Consider the following 20872-nt stretch of genomic DNA (forward strand, 5'->3'; position numbering starts at 1 on the left):
GAACTGTTTCCCCTCATACTCTCTAATCAGCGCTGAGCTAACTGTTGCATCGGATACGGCCAAGTATAGTAACAGAGTCTCTCCTAGTTCGGGTTTAGAGAGTAAGGGCGGCGATCCTAGGTATTGCTTGAGTTGCTGGAAGGCTGCCTCGCATTCTTCGGTCCAGTCTACTATTTGTCTCCCCTTCAACTGTTTGAAGAAAGGTAGACACTTGTCTGTAGCTCGGGACACGAAGCAGTTAAGGGCTACTATTCTTCCAATGAGCCTCTGTATGTCCTTGATCGTCTTTGGTGACTGCATGTCGAGTAAGGCTTTAAATTTCTTTGGATTTGCCTCAATCCCTTGCTGGCTGACCAAAAAAAACTGAGGAATTTACCCGAGCTGACGCCAAAGGCGCACTTGCTCAGATTTAATTTCATTCGGTATTTTCAAAGGATGAGGAACATTTCCTCTAAGTGAGCTACATGGTCTGCAGCCGCGATGCTCTTGACGAGCATGTCGTCGATATAGACTTCCATAGTTCGACCTATTTGGTGGGCAAACATCTTGTTGACTAATTGTTGATAGGTCGCTCTTGCGTTTTTCAAACCGAAGGGCATCACATGATAACAATAAAGACCTTTGTCAGTGACAAAGGTGGTCTTAGATTTATCGTTAAAATATATTACAATCTGATTGTATCCTGAATATGCATCCATAAAACTAAGCAATTCATGACCCGCTGTACTGTCGACCAACTGATCGATTCTGGGAAGAGGGAAGCTATCCTTAGGGCAGGCTTTGTTCAGCTCTGTGTGATCTACATAGACCCACCACTTCCCGTTAGCTTTCTTGACCAGCATGATGTTGGCCACGCAGTCCGGGTAGTAGATATCTTCGATGAAACCGGCCTTGAGGAGTTTGCAGACATCTTCTTCAATCACGGCATCCTCTCAGGGCCGAGGGTCCATCGCTTCTATCGAATTGGTCGAGAGGATGGATCGATGTTCAGTCGATCCATGATGATGGCGGGATCGAGTCCCGGCATATCTTCATGAGCCATGCAAAAACGTCGGCGTAGCATCGAAGGGCTATCATCTCATCACGCAATGGTGATGTTAAAGACAACCCAATTTGGACAGTCCTAGATGGATTGGACTCATCCAGCAGGATTGGAATGAGGTCTTCCATAGGTTGGCCTCCGTCTTGAGTTTCTTCACGCGAAGCCAAAGATTCAATGGTCATTGCTTCACGTAGGGTTCTCAGTGCCATCGCGTAGCACTGTCGAGCATCATGTTGATCGCCTTTGACGACTCCCAACTCCTTGCTTGGTCTAGAATTTCATCGCAAGTGGTAAGTTGATACCACGGCTCGCAGGAGGTAGAATGATGGTCGTCCGAGGATGGCATTGTAGACAGATGGTTGTTCGACTACGAGGAAATCAACCATCACGGTGGTTTGATTTCGTCCATCCCCGACCGAGAGGGGGAGTTGGATGGCTCCTTCAGGCACGACCTGTCCGCCCAAAAAACCGAGGCTGGAGTAAAGACAGTCCAACTCCCATTTTGTTGAAAGCTCGAACGAAGAGCACATCTGCTGACGATCTCGTGTCGACAAGGACTCGAAACACTTTTCGGTTGGTGATGGTCAAAGTGATTACTAGTGCATCATCTTGGAAGAGGTGGATACCACGGGCATCCTCTTCGGTAAAGGCTACGCTATATTTCTCCATCTTTTGTCCTTTCGAAGGTCGTCTGAGGAGCAGGATTTCTTCTTCAGAACGGCTAATGCTCCTAGCGTGCGCTTTCCGAGCATTATTTGAGTCGCCTCCTCCTCTGTAGCCTCCGAAGATGGTGTGGATTTCCCTAGTCGGCTGATTGTCGATCGGTTTCTCGGCCTTGATCCGATCTCCTCTGTTGTCGACATAATCTCCAAGATGACCATCGCGAATCAGTGCTTTGATTTCCTGTTTGAGGTCTAAGCAATCACTTATGTCATGCCCATGATCTCGGTGGAAGTAGTATCCATTTTTACTTCTTTTGTTGGCGAGTGGATTTTTTACTTTGGGCGGCATCCTGTAAGATCAAGAATTCCTCGGCGTTAGCATATTTTTGTGATCGGTTCAAAAACTCAGCCAACGTAGTAGGAGGATTCTTGTCCAAAGAAGAGGAATGGCTTGTCCCTCGACCTGCTCATGATAGCGATCAGTGCGATCGCGTCCGAATGCTTTTGAACCTGCAATACTTCCAGCTTGAAGTGTTTGATGTAATCCTTTAGGAGTTCGCCCTCTTTTTGAACTATGTTCATAAGATGGGCGGACACTTTAAGTCTCTTTTTTCCTCCGATAAAGTTTGGGACGAAAGATTGGTTAAACTAGCGGCTCAGGCTGCCTTGGTTAAACTAGCGGTTCTGGGATGCGACTAGTTATAAGCAGTGTTCGAAATATCGGTATTGTATCGCACCCTTGGGATACAGATACGTATCGGTTATCGCACGGGATATATCGTTTGTATCGCATAGTTTATCGCACTTTTTGGGAAACATGGGGAAACATTAGCAAAATGGTTGAATTTTTTTATGAAACTTTGGGGATTATTTAAAAAGACCTTAATGCACACTTTTAAATCATAAAATATCAAAAAAGAAGTGCACATAATAAATTTCCTTCGTATAAGGTACTAAGTTATGCGTGTTATCTGATTAAACTAAGGTAAATATATTTAAATATGATGCATACCATTTACAAATGTATAAAGATATGTATGAAAATGAGTCACATCCAAACATCAATTGGAATTCATTTTAACATGTCATTTTAGGGCATGGGCCGAAAAATAAGGTAGATCCAAATCTGAGGTGGACCACACCACACAAAATAGTGTTCATTGAATGATCATCATTAAACTATTTCGGGCCTATAATTTTTTTGGATAAAGCTAATATTTATGTTTTTCCATTCAGGTTTGTCAAACCTCATGGATAGATTGGATGACAAATAAACATTACGATGGGCCCTAAAAAGCTTCAATGGTGGACATCATTGCCACCACATTTCTTGTAGTATGGTACACGTGATCTTTCATCTGTCTCCTTTTTGGGCTCATGCCTTAAAATTACTTATGAAAATGGATGGAGGGTGTGGATTGGCTGGTGTACCACACGAGGTATGAGCATGTGTCGTGCAAAGATGGGATGCGGATTTCCTACTAAATCCTTTCGCAGGAGTGGGGCACACCGTGATGTTTGTGAGAAATCTACTCCATCCATCAGTTACGTGAGATTATTTTAAGACTTGAGGCAAAAATTGAGCAGGATCCAAGACTCAAGTGGGCCGCACTAAAGAAAAAGGTGGGTAGGGAAATTCCTACTGTTGAAACCTTCCTGGGTCAACAGTGATGTTTACATTCCATCCATACCGTTCATTACGTCATCACTACTGGGATGAATTGAAAACCAAAATATTAGATTGATTCAAAACCTGTGGCCCCACGAATATTTCAACTGTGGACCTTCAATCCTCACGTTTTCGGCCTACTTGAGTCTTGGATCCAACTCATTCTTGGCCCTATGTCTTAAAATGTGTTCAAAAAACGGATGGACGGAGTGGATTTCTCACAAACATCACGGTGGACCCTACCTAAGTTTCCAGCGCATGAACTTCATGCGAAGCCCAGACGAGCGTCCACGAAATCGGATTGCGTACTGAGTTACTCAGTGCGCTTTTATCGTACTGAGTAAACTCGGTTGGACCCACTGTGAATGTATGTGGTTTATCCACACCGTCCATCCATTTTTACTGCTAATTTTAGGGGTTTATACCAAAATTGAAGTAAATCCAAAGTTCAAGTGGACCATTACACAGGAAACAGTGTGGAATAATGATTTCCACCATTGAAACCTTCCTAAGGTCCAAAGTAATTTTTATTTGTCATCCAACCTGTTCATAAGATCACAAAGACATGGATGAAGAGAAACCACAAACATCAGCTTGATCCAAAACTTCTTTGGCCTCCAAAAAATTTTCAATGGTAGAGGTTCAATCAAAATGTTTCTTGTGGTGTGGTCCAGTTGAGATTTTAATTTGCTTCATTTTTGGGATCAAGCCATAAAATTATCTTTTAACATGGATTAGTGGAGTGGAAAAAAAAAACAATGGACCCCACACAGTTTACTCAGTACGCTAAGGGTACTGAGTTACTCAGTACGCAATTCGCTTCCATCGTCCACGTTGTACAAATAGTTGAAAGGAGATCAGAGTTACATGGCCCCACCAATAATGTATTTATTATATCCACACCATTCATCCATTTGGAGAGATCATTTTAGATCGTGAACCCAAAAATGAGTGACATCCAAACCTCAATTGGACCACACCACAAATAGCAGTGAGGACAATGATTCTCACCGTTATAACATTCGTAGGTCCACCATAACGTTAGTTTTCCATCCAATCTGTTCATGAGGTCACAAAGACCTTGATGAATAGGAAAAACAAATATCATACGATCCAAAACTTTTGCAACCCCAAAAGGGTTTCAATGGTGGACGTTCAATATCCAGCTACTTTTTTCCAGTGTGGTCCACTTGATCCTTGGATCTGTCTTATTTTTTGGATAAAGCCTTACGACAAGCTCGCCAAATGGACGAACGGTTCGGATATAATATATACCTCATGATGGGACCCACATAACTTGGTGACGTCAACACAATCGGTGACGTGCGATGCACCAGTACGTCCGCCTCCTTTGAATAAGGGCTCGGGGCCCTTTTTTTCGAAGCAGAGAGGGTTCCGGTCGGAACCCTAAAATCTCTCCCAAGGGCCGATGATTTTGGGGATTTCGACGGATTTTGCGCCCAAATCTCTCCAAATCAGAGGCTTCTATTCGAATGGTCCATCAAACACAGCTTCCGATCATGGCGATCTTCTTTACAGGTATCGAAATCTACCGTTGAAAGTTTTTCCTTTTTCTTTTTTTTTTCTTTTTTTTTCTTTTTTTTCAGATAATGACGCTGTCCCAGGTGCGATATCGATGATAGTATCGGCCGAAATCTGAAGTTTTGGATTTTCGGTATCTTCCGAGGGTTATCAGAGGAGTTTCGTCTCGCTAGGGTCCGATACCGATAATATTGGCCGATAGTATCGATATTTCGAACACTGGTTATAAGTAGGGTCACGATGGGAATCGCTACTGGAGGGGATTAAGCTTTCTTCTTTCCCCTGGCCATCGCTGATGTTGCTGGTAGAACTGAGAACGGCCTAGAACGCCATTCCCACAGACGGCGCCAAACTGTTGATGAAGTTTTTCGACAGACCCTCCGCAGTTGACCCTCTAGTATCTGCGCAGATGTAAAAGAGAAACAAAGGAGACCCTGGCTGGTGCAGGGGACTCTCCGATGCCTAAGTTAGGAATGGGGTCTTTTTGTAGGATAGGATCTCCAGGAGACACTAGTTGAATGCTAGGGTTAGAAGTTGCATGCCTTTGAAGGTTGGGGATACCTCTATATATAATGGAGAGAGTCCGACTGTATGAGGACTCGCCCCGATATCTTGAAGATCCATCCGGATATGGGATCTTTACGAGATTGCCGAATTCCTACGTTATCGAGATTTAATCTGATCCCCCGAGGATCTCTCCCCGAAGATTTAAGGAGAGATCCTCGGGATTATAGGAGATTCCTTGAATCTGTAGCTCGGATTTAGGCCGGCTCCCATAGGCAGATGATGGTTCGGGAATGAGCGACCCTTTCATTCTCGACAGATCAGCATTCACCATCTTCGACCAATAATTGGGTCGGATGATCTGTGTTTACCTTTAACTAGGCGTTGATGGTCCTTGACCTTGTCCTGGGATGTTTCTTGACCTGTAATCGGATGTTGTCCAATCTATGTTTGTCCAATGGACGAGCTATAACCGATCTATCGTCGGACAGTGACTAATCTGGGGTAGATCTAAGATCGACCTATATCCAACCAATGGCCGAACTATGGCCGATCTGTAACTGAACCACTAGGTTGGAACACAATTTATCCGATCGGGCTCGTTATCGTGTTCTTTGAGTGTCCTTATAGTTGCCTCGACCTCCTTGAAGATCAACCTGTTTCTGGACGTAGACGCCTAATCAGGCTCAGCTTCCATTAGGTCCATGCTAGTTCAGTAGAGTTGGTCCATTCCATAAGTCAACTTACTGACTTGTCGATTTTTCCCCCGGCAAATCTTATCCGAAATTTAATCCAAAGTTTTGATATTATCCAGAAATCAATCCAACAGTTGGATCTGATCAAGAAACCGATCCAATGGCTGGATCAGATCTTAAAGCTGATCCAATGGTAACATCAATGGTAGCTTCCGATCCAACAATTAAATCCACAATATGGTGAAAACATAGGCAATCCATTGACAAGTCAGAAGCTAGCATTCAAAATATACGGCCCATGATATGCAACAAATTCGATCTGCTTACACAACTGATGCTGCATACAGAAGAGGCGAATCAAGCAGGATAGACAAAGCAATCAGCAAAAAAGAACTCTAAGTCTTCAGAATCAAGAATAGGAACAGATTTGCAGTGTGATAATGGACTGCAAGAGATGCAACAAAAATGTGACAGTACAAGTGGCGAAGAAGCTATGGTCACATTGTGCAAATGTTGCAAAGCAGTATAACATTTTTATAGTAGATAAAGCGAGCACGCAGACTGTGATCTAGAGGGGCCTAGTGACATGTTGTAGAGAAGGGTGTGCTGCAATCATCATTACAAAGTGTCCATGCAACATGCTTTTAAGAAGGCCACAGCTATACAAACAAAGATGTTCAACTCCATGGGAGCAACACATGTTTCTTCAAGTACCACAAAAATAGGATTACCTTAAATCGAGTACTCAATCTTAGCATTCGAAATATCGCGTTACGTATCACATCCTAGGGATATAGATACATATCGGTTATCGCACGGGATATATCATTCGTATCAGGTAATTTATTGCACTTTTTGGGAAACATGGGGAAACATTGGGAAAATGGTTGAATTTTTCAATAAAACTTCAGGGATTGTTAAAAAAGACCTTAATATATACTTTCAAATCATAACATCTCAAAAACGAAGTGCACATAATAGGTTTCCTTTGTATAGGGTCCTACGCTATGCATTGTCTGACTGAACTAATGCAACTAACTATATTCAAATTGAATGCATAACATTCAGAGCGTATGAAATACTTCAAAATTAGTCTCAATTGAGAGCTTGTAGAAAGGAAATTTTGAAAACAAAATATTTCAATAATTTTTTATTAATTCTTAATTAAAAATGATTTTATTTTTCGAAAATTGACAAGGACTTAACAAATCAGTAGATCAGCCCTCATTCATGCTTGATTTCATGTTTGGAGTGCAACATTGCAAGCAATTTGGAAGAATTTGGGGAATTTTCAAACTTCCCCAAATTTCCCCAAATCGGACCACCTCCATTCAAATTTCAAAATTAGAGTGTATGTGATGATTATTTCATCAAATGCTCCTAAATACTTTGAAATTAGTCTCAATTGACAGCTGATTGAACGTAATTTTCAAAAAAAAATATAGTGAACATGAAGAACCAATGGATATCGAAATCAAAGCTCCAACTCCATGATTTTTCATGTAAAACATGAAGAAGCAATGGATTTATAACCATTTGACACTGATTTAACACAATTTCAACAAACGGGGGGGGGGGAATCAGAAATTGAAAATGCTCACCGGATTGACATGTGGGGTATACTAACACTACCTATGCATTTCGTATCGCACAGGTGGGATACAAGATATATCATGGGATATGTCAGCCGATATCGTCGATATTTAAAACATTGCTCATTCTTTCACCATACTTACAAGCTTTAAGGAGTCCTCAACTCTACATAGGGGCGTTCAGATGATCATGGTGATGAGAAAAACTTTGGAATAAGGACGAATTCTCTCCCCATTCAGATTAGATTGATACGAATATGAAGAAGAAGAAAAATAACATAGGAGAATTGGTGTTGCTAGAGGAATCTAAGTCAGAAGTGGGCCCAAAAACAGCACAAATCAACGGTCTTACCTTGCCACTTCTACTTTATGGGATTTCATCCTGCTGACAATTGGGCACACTTGGACACTCTTGGACACAACACAGCACTTCAAAATCTGTATCGACAAAGTGTCAAAGTGATGTCATCAGAAAATTTCATGTATTTGAACACTTAAAATGAGGTGTCCAAGCATATTCTCCACAATGCTCTCTTTCATTCCTTTTTCTTTGTTATGTGGATATATTTTATCAAGCCAAAGATGTCTCACTCCTAGCCCTCAAGCTTGCTTGCATTCTCTCATTGTTAAAGAAACTACCTGTATGGACTTCCTCCACTATATTTTGGTTTATTTTCATTTAGATACCATGATCCATATAAAAAGGAGCACAAGCTTTGTTGTTCATTTTGTTCTTTTGTTAGGTTTCCTAATTTTTAAGAGAGCGAATGATGTTCATACAAAAGAAAAACTATTTATTTAAATAATTATGCATGATTTTTTATGCTTTTTGGTGGATTAATTCTTTGTTAGATTAACGGTAATTGGTTTTATTGGAATTGAAAATTATTATTTTCTAATTTCCATCTTTCAAAAAATTATTTTCTAATTTCCTTGTTTTTAAGTTTTCATTGTTCTATTTTATTTTTTTTATTCGATTTATTTATATAATTAAATATAATCCATTTGCATAGCGAAGAGTACCCATGCCTAGATTTTTCGAGTTCCCCATTTTCCAGGCAGGACACTTTGGCACACGTGTTACGGGTCCAAGTAACACTGAAAATCAGGTCCAATCAAAGAACCAAAGATGCAGCCCCACAGCATTTCAAGAGGGCAGCAAAAGAGGAACATGTAGAGTGTGGAAAGCCAAAGGGCCTACACCATGACAATATTGGTGCCCCTTTGGCAAAAGGTATTTCATGTGAATAGTACGACAAAACCTTCAGAACCCTTGAAGAGTGACTATTGACCGAGAGTGGACCCACCTGTCTTTTATTTAGAGTTTAGTAAAGGTGTTAGTTTGAAATAGTTATCAGGGCTAAGATTAAAATTTGAAATGCACTAGAATCCTTCTAATGGCACATGGCTGGATTTTTGTTTAGTTTAAGTAAATAGTTGCTGGAGTTGTATTCAGGACTGGATTCTTGAATAAGTTGCTTGATTTTTTTTTCTTTTTTTCTTTAAGATTGACAACTTTATTAAGAAAAGCACCAAAGGTGAAGTAAGGAAAAGTACAAACAGGAAAACACCAAAGGCAAAATGAAAAAATACATACAAGAATTAAGTAGAGCTAAAACAAGATAGCAAACACAACTCCAGAGCCCAAGCTGGAATGAGCCTAGAGGATTACAACCCAGAGATAGAATAGAGGATGCTACAATCTGCCGTCGAAATGCAGAGCAACCACTCTGGAATATCCCAAGAAATTGAGTCCACCACTCTAAGAATAGAAGAGGCTCCCTCCCTCCCCCCCTCTCTCTCTCTCGATGCCCCAGAATCACCAGGATGGTGTCACAAGGCATTCATCCAACAACCCTCCCTCCCTCCCTCGATGCCCCAGAATCACCAGGATGGTGTCACAAGGCATTCATCCAACAACAATCTCGTAAAAACTTTATGAACTCTTCCACACATGCCTAGCTACCAAAACTTTGGTTCTGGAGTCTTCCAGAGCTCTCTACAAAACCCTACCAGAATGAAGATAATAGAATTCTCTACACTACATTACAAGACTCTAGATCCTTCCAGACAACTCTACACTCTTCTACTATGTACAAGCCTCTCAAACCTACAATTAAAGCCAAGAATGGTCAAATTGTAGTCAACCTCCATGCCCATGACAAGGTGCTGGACTCTTTTTGCTAATTTTTGTTTTGTAAGCCACATAAGGCTCACCTTTGCATTGGAATTGAAGCTGGTTCTACGAAGACTCGGATCACGTTGTAATCAATCAGGCCACTACAAAATGCACATCAATCTGCATCACTATTTCTTTCCGGCCAATAACATCACACCAATAAACACAATATCTAGTTGTGAACCAAGCCGTCTAAGAACCAGTGTGGTCAGCATCAGATTTTTCTATGAATATCGCGAAAGTTTATTAAAAAGACAAAAGAGAGAGAAGAAGAAAAAAGGCAACAGATACAAATCCATCAACATAGCACCCTCGCAGAAACCAGATCAAAACCTAAACATGAATTCTTTAGTGACCTCTGGTGTAATGTAAGTCCATGGAAAATATCAGATTTGATTGAGGAAACTTTGGACGTTAGCATGGGTAGGCAGATCTCTTTTATTCACACGAGAAAGATGATAATGGAGGCTGATACGCAAGTTAGATTGGGGACGTCAAGATCAGCTCTTGTGATTGTTGACCAGAGACCTCTGAAGTTGCCAATGTGGGGTTTGCTGTTAGTGTGTCTCAGTTAGTTTGTTTTGATGATCAGTTCTGGTGGGCTATATATATATGTGTGCTGGAAATTGCTTGGATGTTTAAGCTTTTCTAGCGTTTGTTGTATTTTACTCCTGCTTATTAACAGATTCAGTTCAACCATCAAAAAAGAAAAACTAAACCCAGAACCAGAACCAGAACCAGAAAACAAACAGAAATTTCTCTATCTCCCGACATTAAATTTCTCTTATCAGCATTAGAATATTCCTCAACTTTCTTCCAAATGGCCATAATTGGTACATAGAAGTCTTTACCTCAAGAAAACCCAATTAGCATCATCAAGATGGGGATTAAAAGTAGCATGCATAAACTCGCTCATTAGACACATCATAGACAATATCTGGATGAGATATAATAAGATTGATCCACATCGAATAATTACATTCCTAGGCACAAGAACAATAATTCCACACCATAGAAGAAGTTGATCAATTGTCTTTGGGAGCTACAGTATCCACACACCACACAAAAATGCTAGACACAGCTTGGACACAACATGAGTACAGTTTTTACACAACTGCAGTATCAGACACAATAGGATGCAAATCAAGGTGTCCCGTATCGGTATCGGTTGGCGTAACGGTGACCTCCAAAACCGATACGGATACGGGGCGTAACGGCCCGTAACGGCGCAAAATTTTTTTTTGCCAAAAAAATATGAAAAAATATGGATTAAATCCGGAATATTCTAAGCATTCCAAATATGCATTCATTTATAAATTGGAACATGTTTATGGTGGTGTAACGGTCCACTCTTTGGTGAGCAGTTGTATCGGACTGTCTGATGAATTTATGAACCAAATAACCTGAATTTGACTACAAAATTCATATATTTAATTTTCTAACTATCTACTATCAATGATAGATATATTAGAATGAATGTAATATGAAAATATCTTACATTTAGGTGTTTGCAATTATTTTTGAGGGCCAAAATTCATGCGTAAATAGAAAAAAATATAAAAAAATATATAAAATGGCACCCCAAATATGTAAAATGCACATTAACATGTTCTATTATGATTAACACATCATATGACATCATTAAAACAGCAAAAGAATCATTAAAAAATGATTTTTCGAATTTTCAAAAAAAGGGCCGAAATAAATGCGTAAATAGAAAAAAATATAAAAAAAATATAAAATGGCACCCCAAATATGTAAAATGCACATTAGCATGTTCTACTAAGATTAACACATCATATGACATCATTAAAACAGCAAAAGAATCATTAAAAAATGATTTTTCAAATTTTCAAAAAAAGGGCCGAAATAAATGCGTAAATAGAAAAAAATATAAAATGGCACCCCAAATCTGTAAAATGCATATTAACATGTTTTACTATGATTAACACATCATATGTCATCATTAAAACAGCAAATGAATCATTAAAAAATGATTTTTCGAATTTTCAAAAAAAGGGCCAAAATAAATGCGTAAATAGAAAAAAATATATAAAATATATAAAATGGCACCCCAAATCTGTAAAATGCACATTAACATGTTCTACTATGATTAACACATCATATGACGTCATTAAAACAGCAAAAGAATCATTAAAAAATAATTTTTCGAATTTTCAAAAAAAGGGCCAAAATAAATGCGTAAATAGAAAAAAATATAAAAAAAATATAAAATGGCACCCCAAATCTGTAAAATGCACATTAACATGTTCTAATATGATTAACACATCAAATGGCATGATTAAAACAGCAAAACAACCATTAAAATTTGATTTTTCGAATTTTAAAAAAAGGGGCCAAAATTCATGCGTAAATAGAAAAAAATATAAAAAAATTATTAAATGGCACCCCAAATCTGTAAAATGCACATTAACATGTTCTACTATGATTAACACAGCATATGACATGATTAAAACAACAAAACATATTAAAAAAAAGTATAAATACCTATTTTTGACGAATTTCTGAAAAATGGCCCACCGAGCTTTGATTCAAAAAAATCTGTAATATAATGTGTTTTTATCTCAAATACCTAGCCAAAGTTGGTCGAAATTAGTAGTAGAAGGAGTGAGAAACAGTTTGGAAGCAATAGGTTTCAAAAAAACAGCAAAAACAGAGCTTGAAATGAAAAAAAAAAAAAAAAAGTTACCGTTATGGGCCCGTTACGGGCGGGCCCCTAACGGCCCGTAACAGCCGTTACACCCCGTAACGGGCCCGTATCGGCCGATACGGGTACAAAATCGTGTAACGGCCGATACGACCCCGAAACGCGTAACGGTTCACACCGTTACCGTTACGTATCAGCCGTTACAGCCGATACGTAACCGTTTTGGCACAGCCTGGATACATGTGTCATATGAAGGAAACACATGTTGAGCCAATGAAATCTGTAGCAGCGTATAAGTCCATCCTGATGATTGCAAAAAGGTTTTAAGTTAGTCTTGTGAGTTGCTTCAATGCATCGATACATGACTAGATTCTTTTTTCTTTTTTTTTTTTTTCTATTTTGGATTATCAATTCTCTGAACACTAGAGACCACACACACTCAAATAGCCATATGAAAGCAGCATCAATAACATAGGCAAAGAAACCAGATTTGGCACACCCTGATGCAAATATGTTCTGGTTTCAAGCACCCAGGTATCATATATTGAAAATATGCAGGACTCAATGAAAGCAATTCCAAAATCATTTAAGGGGAGAAGACAAGGAAGAGTAGTGTTCTTGAACACATAACCGATAAGATCAATTTAGCTTGATAGAGATGATGAGATTGGGTGGGTGTTCTGAGAAGAATAGGGAGAAAGAAAAAAGGTTGGAGACTGAGTGAAAAATGCAGGAAGCAAATGACAATAATTCCTGGAAATTTGATATCTAAGTTTGTAATAGAGGCTTGGTAGTTGATGAGAAGGCTGGTGGCAGCAATAGTCCAATTTGGACAATCTTCAAATTGCGGATAAGAAGGTAATACAAAAATTGGCTTGCCAGGCCACACCAATGACAACACTGTCATTCTTAACAACAAACTCATGTTCCTAAACATACATTCTGCATGGAAAAGCTTGATCTTTCATTTTTATTTGTTAAATAATTCAATTTACATGTAATGCAATAAGCTCTCAACACAACTCTCAAGCATTGGACATAAGAATCATACTACATACCAGCAAAACAAAGTCATACATGTTACATACAATTTACGATCATTTTTCAAACTTTGTGATTTGCTGTAAAAAAATAAAAATAAAAAAACTAACAAATGTCATATCAGTAAATGCCTAATTTAATATCCACTGAAATATCTCTTTACGAACTGATATTAATTCAAACAAAACAAAAAAAAAAAAAAAAAGTGAAGCATCTCATGTACCAAGTACCTGGCCAAGAAATAAGGTATCCTCAATTTGATGTGCCAGTTTTAAACATAAATTGATTGAAAGGCCAGAAAGTAATGACATTGGTAGTGGGCAACATTCCCGCATCACCATAATCCTGTCATTGGATTGTAAATTAGACCCTTGTAGCAGTTCTGTAACTCCAGAAGAGGTCAAGCAATTCATTAGTGCATCACAAGCAGCTTGTGCCATGGTATACGAAAGAACCCAAAACATCCCCATTGATCTATCATCCAAATTCATGTAATCCATCATTCGCTCCCCTGAGGTAAAAAGAATGTTAGAAAAATAAAACCTGACATGAACCTAACACTACTCCAACATTTGAGGGTAATGAGTGGTGGAGGTGACGGTAATTCATGCATTGATCTTCTTGGCAAATAAAAGATCAGATCACATACTTACGGTCAATAATGATACTGAGATCAGCAAACATATAAACAGTTTGGTGCTATGAAGTTTTCAGAACCATTCAAGGAATCAAGCAGACATTGAGATTATCACCAATCCAAAAAATTCAACAAACAATGGATTACAAATTTTAGATCAAAATAATTCAACTAAAGAAGAGCACCAAATTGTGGGCGAAAGAGTGTCATTACAATAAGATTGATTGCTAAAGCTACTCTACATAATAAGGAGAAACGGACAACCATCACCATCATCATTGTTGTTGTTATCATTTGTCATCGTAATCCAATTTGGGATTTGGCTTGCAAATGGTAAATTAAGTTTTACAGTTAGCCACCCACCAGACATCAACCCTCTTTTATCGAGGCTCTTGGAATAAGCCTAACAGAGGCTCACATCAACAAAACTTGCTTGCAGGACAGCCCCACCCAGTATTGACTGGGTCCAACTACTTCATGCACACCCCAACAGGGGAGCAAGCATAGTAGGGTCTTGGAGGGGCAGTTGCCAGTAAACCACTAAGCCCAAAAGTATCCTCGCACGTGAAAGGTCATGGTCGATTAGTTTGCTGCCAAAAATAGCACAGGACCTGCCGGTACATGAATACCAAATACCAACACCACTCACATCCAGCCAGTCACGTCCCACATGGCACCTCAAGTATTGATACACGATATCTATAACATGTAGTGTCAAACAACCCACTAAGCACACAAACATGACAAGGACAATGATAGTGATAAAATGCACATCAAATGAAACCATCTTCAGAAAACTTCTCTAATGCACTTGAAGGCACTGCATGTAAAGAAACTTCCATGAACTTTTGTAGTAAAAATATCAATTATAATCAGGAAAGACCCAGATAATTGTGATCATCAACCAAAGACTGTAGACAAGAACATAGAAGCACAAGTGAAAGAACATTAGCCTTGCAGAAGGTGAAGTTACTAAACAAGAAGCAGTGTTTAAAATAGCATGTAGTGTATAGCGTAGCGTTTGGCCCTCTATAGCATGTAGTGTATGTTACATAGTGTGTAGCATAAGCTACATGATACTTAATATCTTTTAATTCAAATAATAGAAAATTATGATAAAATTTACAAAATGCGTAATTCCTATCCGTGTTTTATCGCGAATTTGGATCGTCAACCACATATTTCCATGCAAAATCTCTGTCACTTTGCCTTTAGACATCTCCAAGTGTGACCACTTTTTTTTTATTTTTTGAAACAACCATTGTTCAAAATATCGGTATCGTGTTATGTATCACACCCTTGGTATACAGATACGTATCGGTTATCGCATTAGATATATCGGTTGTATCGCATAATGTATCGCTGTTGTTGGAAACATGGGGAAACATTGGAAATTGGTCAAATTTTTCCGTGAAATTTTAGTGATTGTTAAAAAAGACATCAATACACACTTACAAATCAAGACATTACAAAAAAACAAGTGCACATAATAGGTTTTCTTTGTATGTGGTTCTAATCTATGCGTTGTCTAACTGAATTGATACAAGTATATTCAAAGTTTACTCATATAATTTATAAATGTAAGAAGACATATGGAAACACAAGCAATACATTCAAAAGCAAAAGAAGAATCACTAAATCAGGTTACAGATATGTTTGATTTTATGTTTGGACATAAAGATTGCAACCAATTTGCGAGAAATTGGGAAATTTTTTATTTTTTTCAATTTTCCACAACTCGGTCATTCTCCTCCAAATCTCAAAATCGAAGCTCCCAATCCATGATTTTTGCATGAAAAATCATTGATTTGTAACAATTTCACACTGATTTAACATAATTTACAGAAGAAAAAAATGATCGGAAATAAAAATGCTCACCGGATCAAGCATGTGGGGTATATCCCACTACTTCTGCATTTCGTATTACACAGGTGGGATACAAGATATATTGTGGGATATATCAGCCGATATCGTCGATATTAAAAACACTAGAACCAACACAAATTCACAATATGGACCACAATTTGGATGGTCTGGATTGATCTAAGTGCTCTATCCACAAAACAGACCACAATTTGGATGGTCCGGATTGATCAAAAGTAGTGCCAAATGTGATGGGAACAAGTCACCACCATTTTAAAATAGGTGTTGAGCTATCATAGAAGAAAAAATTCAAAAAGGAGAAGAAGAAGAAGAAGAAGAAGGGAGATTTCAGGTAGCATACGCTACATGCTTTGTGGCTTACGCGACATGCCCCATACTCACGGTACCTACATAATATACTACGTAGCATTTTAGCTACGCTATGACGTTACCAAAAACACTGACTAGTTAAAAAAAAAGCTCAATTCTAAGATTAATAGACAAAATATGAATCACCAGAAACAACAAAATTACCTTTTGTTACTTGCTTCCACCATTCATCTATCTGTTTTCCTTTCTGAAGCTGCTCATGATTCAAATGTTCTCTTATTGAGGTGTTGAATGACCAGATACGCAAGGTTTGACTACTGCTTATGAAGTCAAGAAGAATACTTTGAGGACTAACATTATTCGGATCAGAGATCTTGTCTTCTTTGTGAAACGACAGAATCTTTCTGGTAGTTTCCACCTAAAATGAAGAATTGTAATTTCACATCAACGACCATAAAACAAAATAGAAAAGGTGCAGACATGCATAAGAATTTAAATGATTCAAAATGAGAACAGCAGCTGCAAATTAATCGACCCACGCACAGATAAATGCCTTTTCCATAGAAAAAAAGACTGTTGCATCCGTAAATGCATAGGAAGACAGAGGGGGCACAAAATCACTCCCACTGAGACAAACTAAGTTTAGATAGAAAGCAACCTTCTTCGGATCTGAATTTAAAGCATTTGTCACAAGCTCAATGCGAATTATCTGCGCAAGCAGCCATGTCACATGATTGCTCCGAAGAATCTGTTGATCAACTCTGGATACAAGCTTGTCCACAAAATCAAGGAAATCAATACACCAGCTCTTCATGAGAAAGAAAAACACATCAGCAAATATAAGCCACTCCTGCCAGCAGTGCGTCTCTGCGATAACCAAATAACAGTGATAAAAAAGCCAGTATACAAAATTTACAACAAGCATAAGTCATAAAAGTATAGTAATCTGACTCTACGCAAGCAATAAAGATACAAGTTGCCACTAATAATTTTACAAAGCACAAGTGAAAAACTGAAAATACATAGCCTTCTATAGATATAGGAGCAATAAAGATAAGCCTCATTTACCTAGCAGAAATACTCGACATAAAACAATCAAGAAAACAGCTGGAAATATAACACTTTTCATCCACCTAGTTAAAAGAAAATGAAAAAAGGAACTAGAAAGGAACATTTATGACATGACAACTAGAATGGCATAAAGCTAGTTGAGATGAAAACAGAAAAAAGCAATGACAAGTGATGAGGACATCACGTCACGTACACCTTTACGTACGTATCAGAGGAGGCGGCGGGCCGCGCCAATTTCCCTGTGGCTAGACGACTACCCATGATCGTGCTGAAGACCCCATGTAAATGTGTGAGCATCTAGAAGACCCCACACTGGGAAGATACACATGGGCTGCTTTATGGAGTGATCCAGACCATTGGATTGGAGGGACCATTGGATCACATGAATCACATGATCGGGCCATTGATCGCTGATCGTCCGCATCAGTTTTAAACTTTATCATATTTTCAGATTTAGTTTTTTATTATTTTATATTTGAATACATTATGAGTGTTTTAGTTGATTTTATTTAGACTAGGGTTATTTTCGTTAAAATTCACAAGACAGTGGTATTTTTGTAATTTTTGAAACTTCTTGGATATATAAAAAGAGGGGGGCGTGTGACCTCTCTCCCATTGGATTTTTGTGATTTTATAAAGAGAGAGAGAGAGAGAGGCTTTGGCTTTTTTCTCCCATCTTCATGCGATTTGAAGATACTCCCATGCGATTTGGAAGGAAAATTGATGTGAGGCTAATCTTCATCAACGGAGGTACGAGGTCTCCATCTATCCCCACACCATCTTCTCTTTTCTTCCCCATCCAGATATTCTCTTTAGGTTCTTCATTCTCCCCATCATAGATCTTCGTCTTCTCCCAAACCCAACCTTCACATACACATCCACAATCCAAACCCTAACCGATTTAAATTCATCCTCCCACGCCACACGTGTGACCGTACGACCACACGTATGAATCCCACCCAGTGTTCGTAATATTGATACGATTAGCCGATATTATCGTTATCGCTGGCCAGCGATATGAAATACCACAGAAGTCCCCCAAAATTGCAATATATATATATATGAAATCATATGTATCGTGCGATATATCGCAAGATATCGCACAATATCATGCAATATCTATAAAATAGGCATCATTTTCGGCAAGAGTGACCAAATCCCCTCTACCGGTTCCATAAATTTCAAAAAAAAAAAAAATGTTTTTTTTTTTTTTAAATTCTCTCTTACCTAAAATCTGCCTGTGGGAGTAGCCTTCGACTGGATTTGGTGGGCCAATCTCCAAATGTTCCGGATTATGTAAGAAAATTTCGAAACCCCCCTCTTTTTGTTCTTCCGAAGAGAATTGCTTTAAAAAATCGGATTTTTACTGAGGTTTAGGGGATTTGAGAAGGGATTTTTAAAATTTTTGAAATCCGGGCGAAATTTCAGCATGTTGACAGATTCACAGGGGCTTGCAAGAGCGAGCATGCTGCTTTGACAGAGAAGAAGACGAGTGGGTTTCGTCTTTCGAAAGGAGTTGGGAGTCCTTTAGGGAGTGGATTCGGTGCAACTTCGGTTGCATTTAAGACCCTACGTACCTTACAATGGGGCCCACCTTGATGTATATATTTTATATCCATTCCGTCCATCAGTTTGGAGAGATCAATTAAGTCATGATATAAAGAATGAGGCATATCCAAAGCTCATATGGACCCCATCACAGAAAACAGTGGGGATTGAACGCTTACCATTAAAAACTTCTTGAGGCCCATATATGCTTTCGATCACGCTGATATTTGTGTTTCCCCTTCTTTCATATCTTCCTGAACTTATGAACAAGTTGGATCTCAAATAAGCATCATGGTGGGCCCTAGGAAAGTTGTAAATTTCAACAGTGAGAGTCACTGTCCACGTTGTTTTATGTGGTGGGGTCCACTTGAGCTTAGTATTAGCCTCATTCTTTGGCTCATGCCATAAAATGATCTCTCCAAATGATTGGATGGTGTGGATATAACACATACATCATGGTGGTGGCCCATGGTCAAGGTCCCGCCCACTTCATCAGCACGGACTGGGGAGTACTCCAACTCAGGAATGATTTAGGATCCTCAAATTCCCTCAGTGTATCCCTAACTGTAGGGCCCATCTTAATGTATGTGCCTTGTATCCATATCGTCCATCCATTTTGAAAGATCATTTTAAGGCATAATCCCAAAAATGAAGTAGATCCAAATCTTAGATGTACCATAATACAGTTAACAATGTGAATTGACTGTTTACAGTTGAAAATTTCTTAGGGGCCATTCAAGTTTTCAACCAAGCTTATATTTGTTTTTTTCCCCTTCATACAAGTCTGAGTGACCTTATGAAAGGGTTGGATCTCAAATAAACATATGGCGGGCCCTAGAAAGGTTTCGACGATAGCCGGCACTGTCCCCACTGTTTTCTGTGGTGGGATCCACTTGAGCTTTGGATGGGCATCTTTCTTTGGCTCATAACCTAGAATGATCTCTCCAAATGGATAGACGGTGTGGATATAACACATACATCATAGTGGGGCCCACAGTCATGGCCCACCCACATTGTTGTTATACGTGGATTGGGCACGGGACGTGACGTGAAAAGCCTTTCGCAACAAGTTCTTGCGCTGGGATGTTAGGTGGGGCCTACAGTAATGTTTGTGATAAATCTACACTGTCCATCCCTTTTAGGAATTCATTTAAGGACATGCTTCCAAAAATAAAGTAGATGCTTCCAAAAATAAAGTGGGCCGCACGAGAGGAAATAGTAGGGATTCAGTGACCACCATTTGAAACTTTTGTATGGCCACAAAGTTTCATATCAGGCTAAGTTTTTCATGGTTTCACTTCATCGGAGTAGGAATGACCTTATAAACGGTTTGGATGGCATATAAACATCAAGATAGATCCCAGGAAGGTTTTAATGGTAGGAAACTCTTTCCCTGATTTTTCCTCTCGTCCAGCCCACTTGAGTTTTGGATCCACCTCATTTTTGGTTGCATGTGCTAAAATGAGCTCAATGGATGGACAGTTTGGATTTCTCACAAACATCACGGCGGACCCTAGGAAATCCACGTCCACCATAATGGCGCAACTTAGGTGCTGACTGTAGGGCCCACCTTGGTAAGTGTATTATACATTTTTTTTCCATATTATTTTAGGATATGATCCCAAAAATGAAGTTAATACAAGTTTCAAGTAGACCACACCACTAGAAAAAGTGATCATTGAACTTCCACCATTAAAAGCTTCCTAGTGTCTAGAATAATATTTGTTGAACATCCAACCTATTGATAAGCTCATTCAGATCTGGATGAAAAGAAAAAGTAATATCGGCGTGATCTAAAACTTTTGTGGCACATTAAAACATTCCTAAGC

At 38.9% G+C, this 20872-nt stretch overlaps 1 protein-coding gene across 2 annotated transcripts in view; it reads right to left on the reverse strand.

The window, feature by feature from the left end:
- LOC131228041 (mediator of RNA polymerase II transcription subunit 23) overlaps positions 1 to 20872 on the reverse strand; it is a 138805-nt gene that overhangs the window by 70399 nt on the left and 47534 nt on the right. For both annotated transcript variants that reach the window (XM_058223876.1, XM_058223877.1), the window contains exons 6-8: positions 17083 to 17291; positions 16629 to 16842; positions 13825 to 14105 (exon numbers count right to left, since the gene is read on the reverse strand). In XM_058223876.1, the coding sequence (XP_058079859.1) occupies positions 13825 to 14105; positions 16629 to 16842; positions 17083 to 17291 (704 nt within the window). The remainder of the gene's footprint in view (positions 1 to 13824; positions 14106 to 16628; positions 16843 to 17082; positions 17292 to 20872) is intronic.

Source organism: Magnolia sinica, chromosome 15, assembly GCF_029962835.1.
Source record: "Magnolia sinica isolate HGM2019 chromosome 15, MsV1, whole genome shotgun sequence".
Lineage (NCBI taxonomy): Eukaryota > Viridiplantae > Streptophyta > Magnoliopsida > Magnoliales > Magnoliaceae > Magnolia > Magnolia sinica.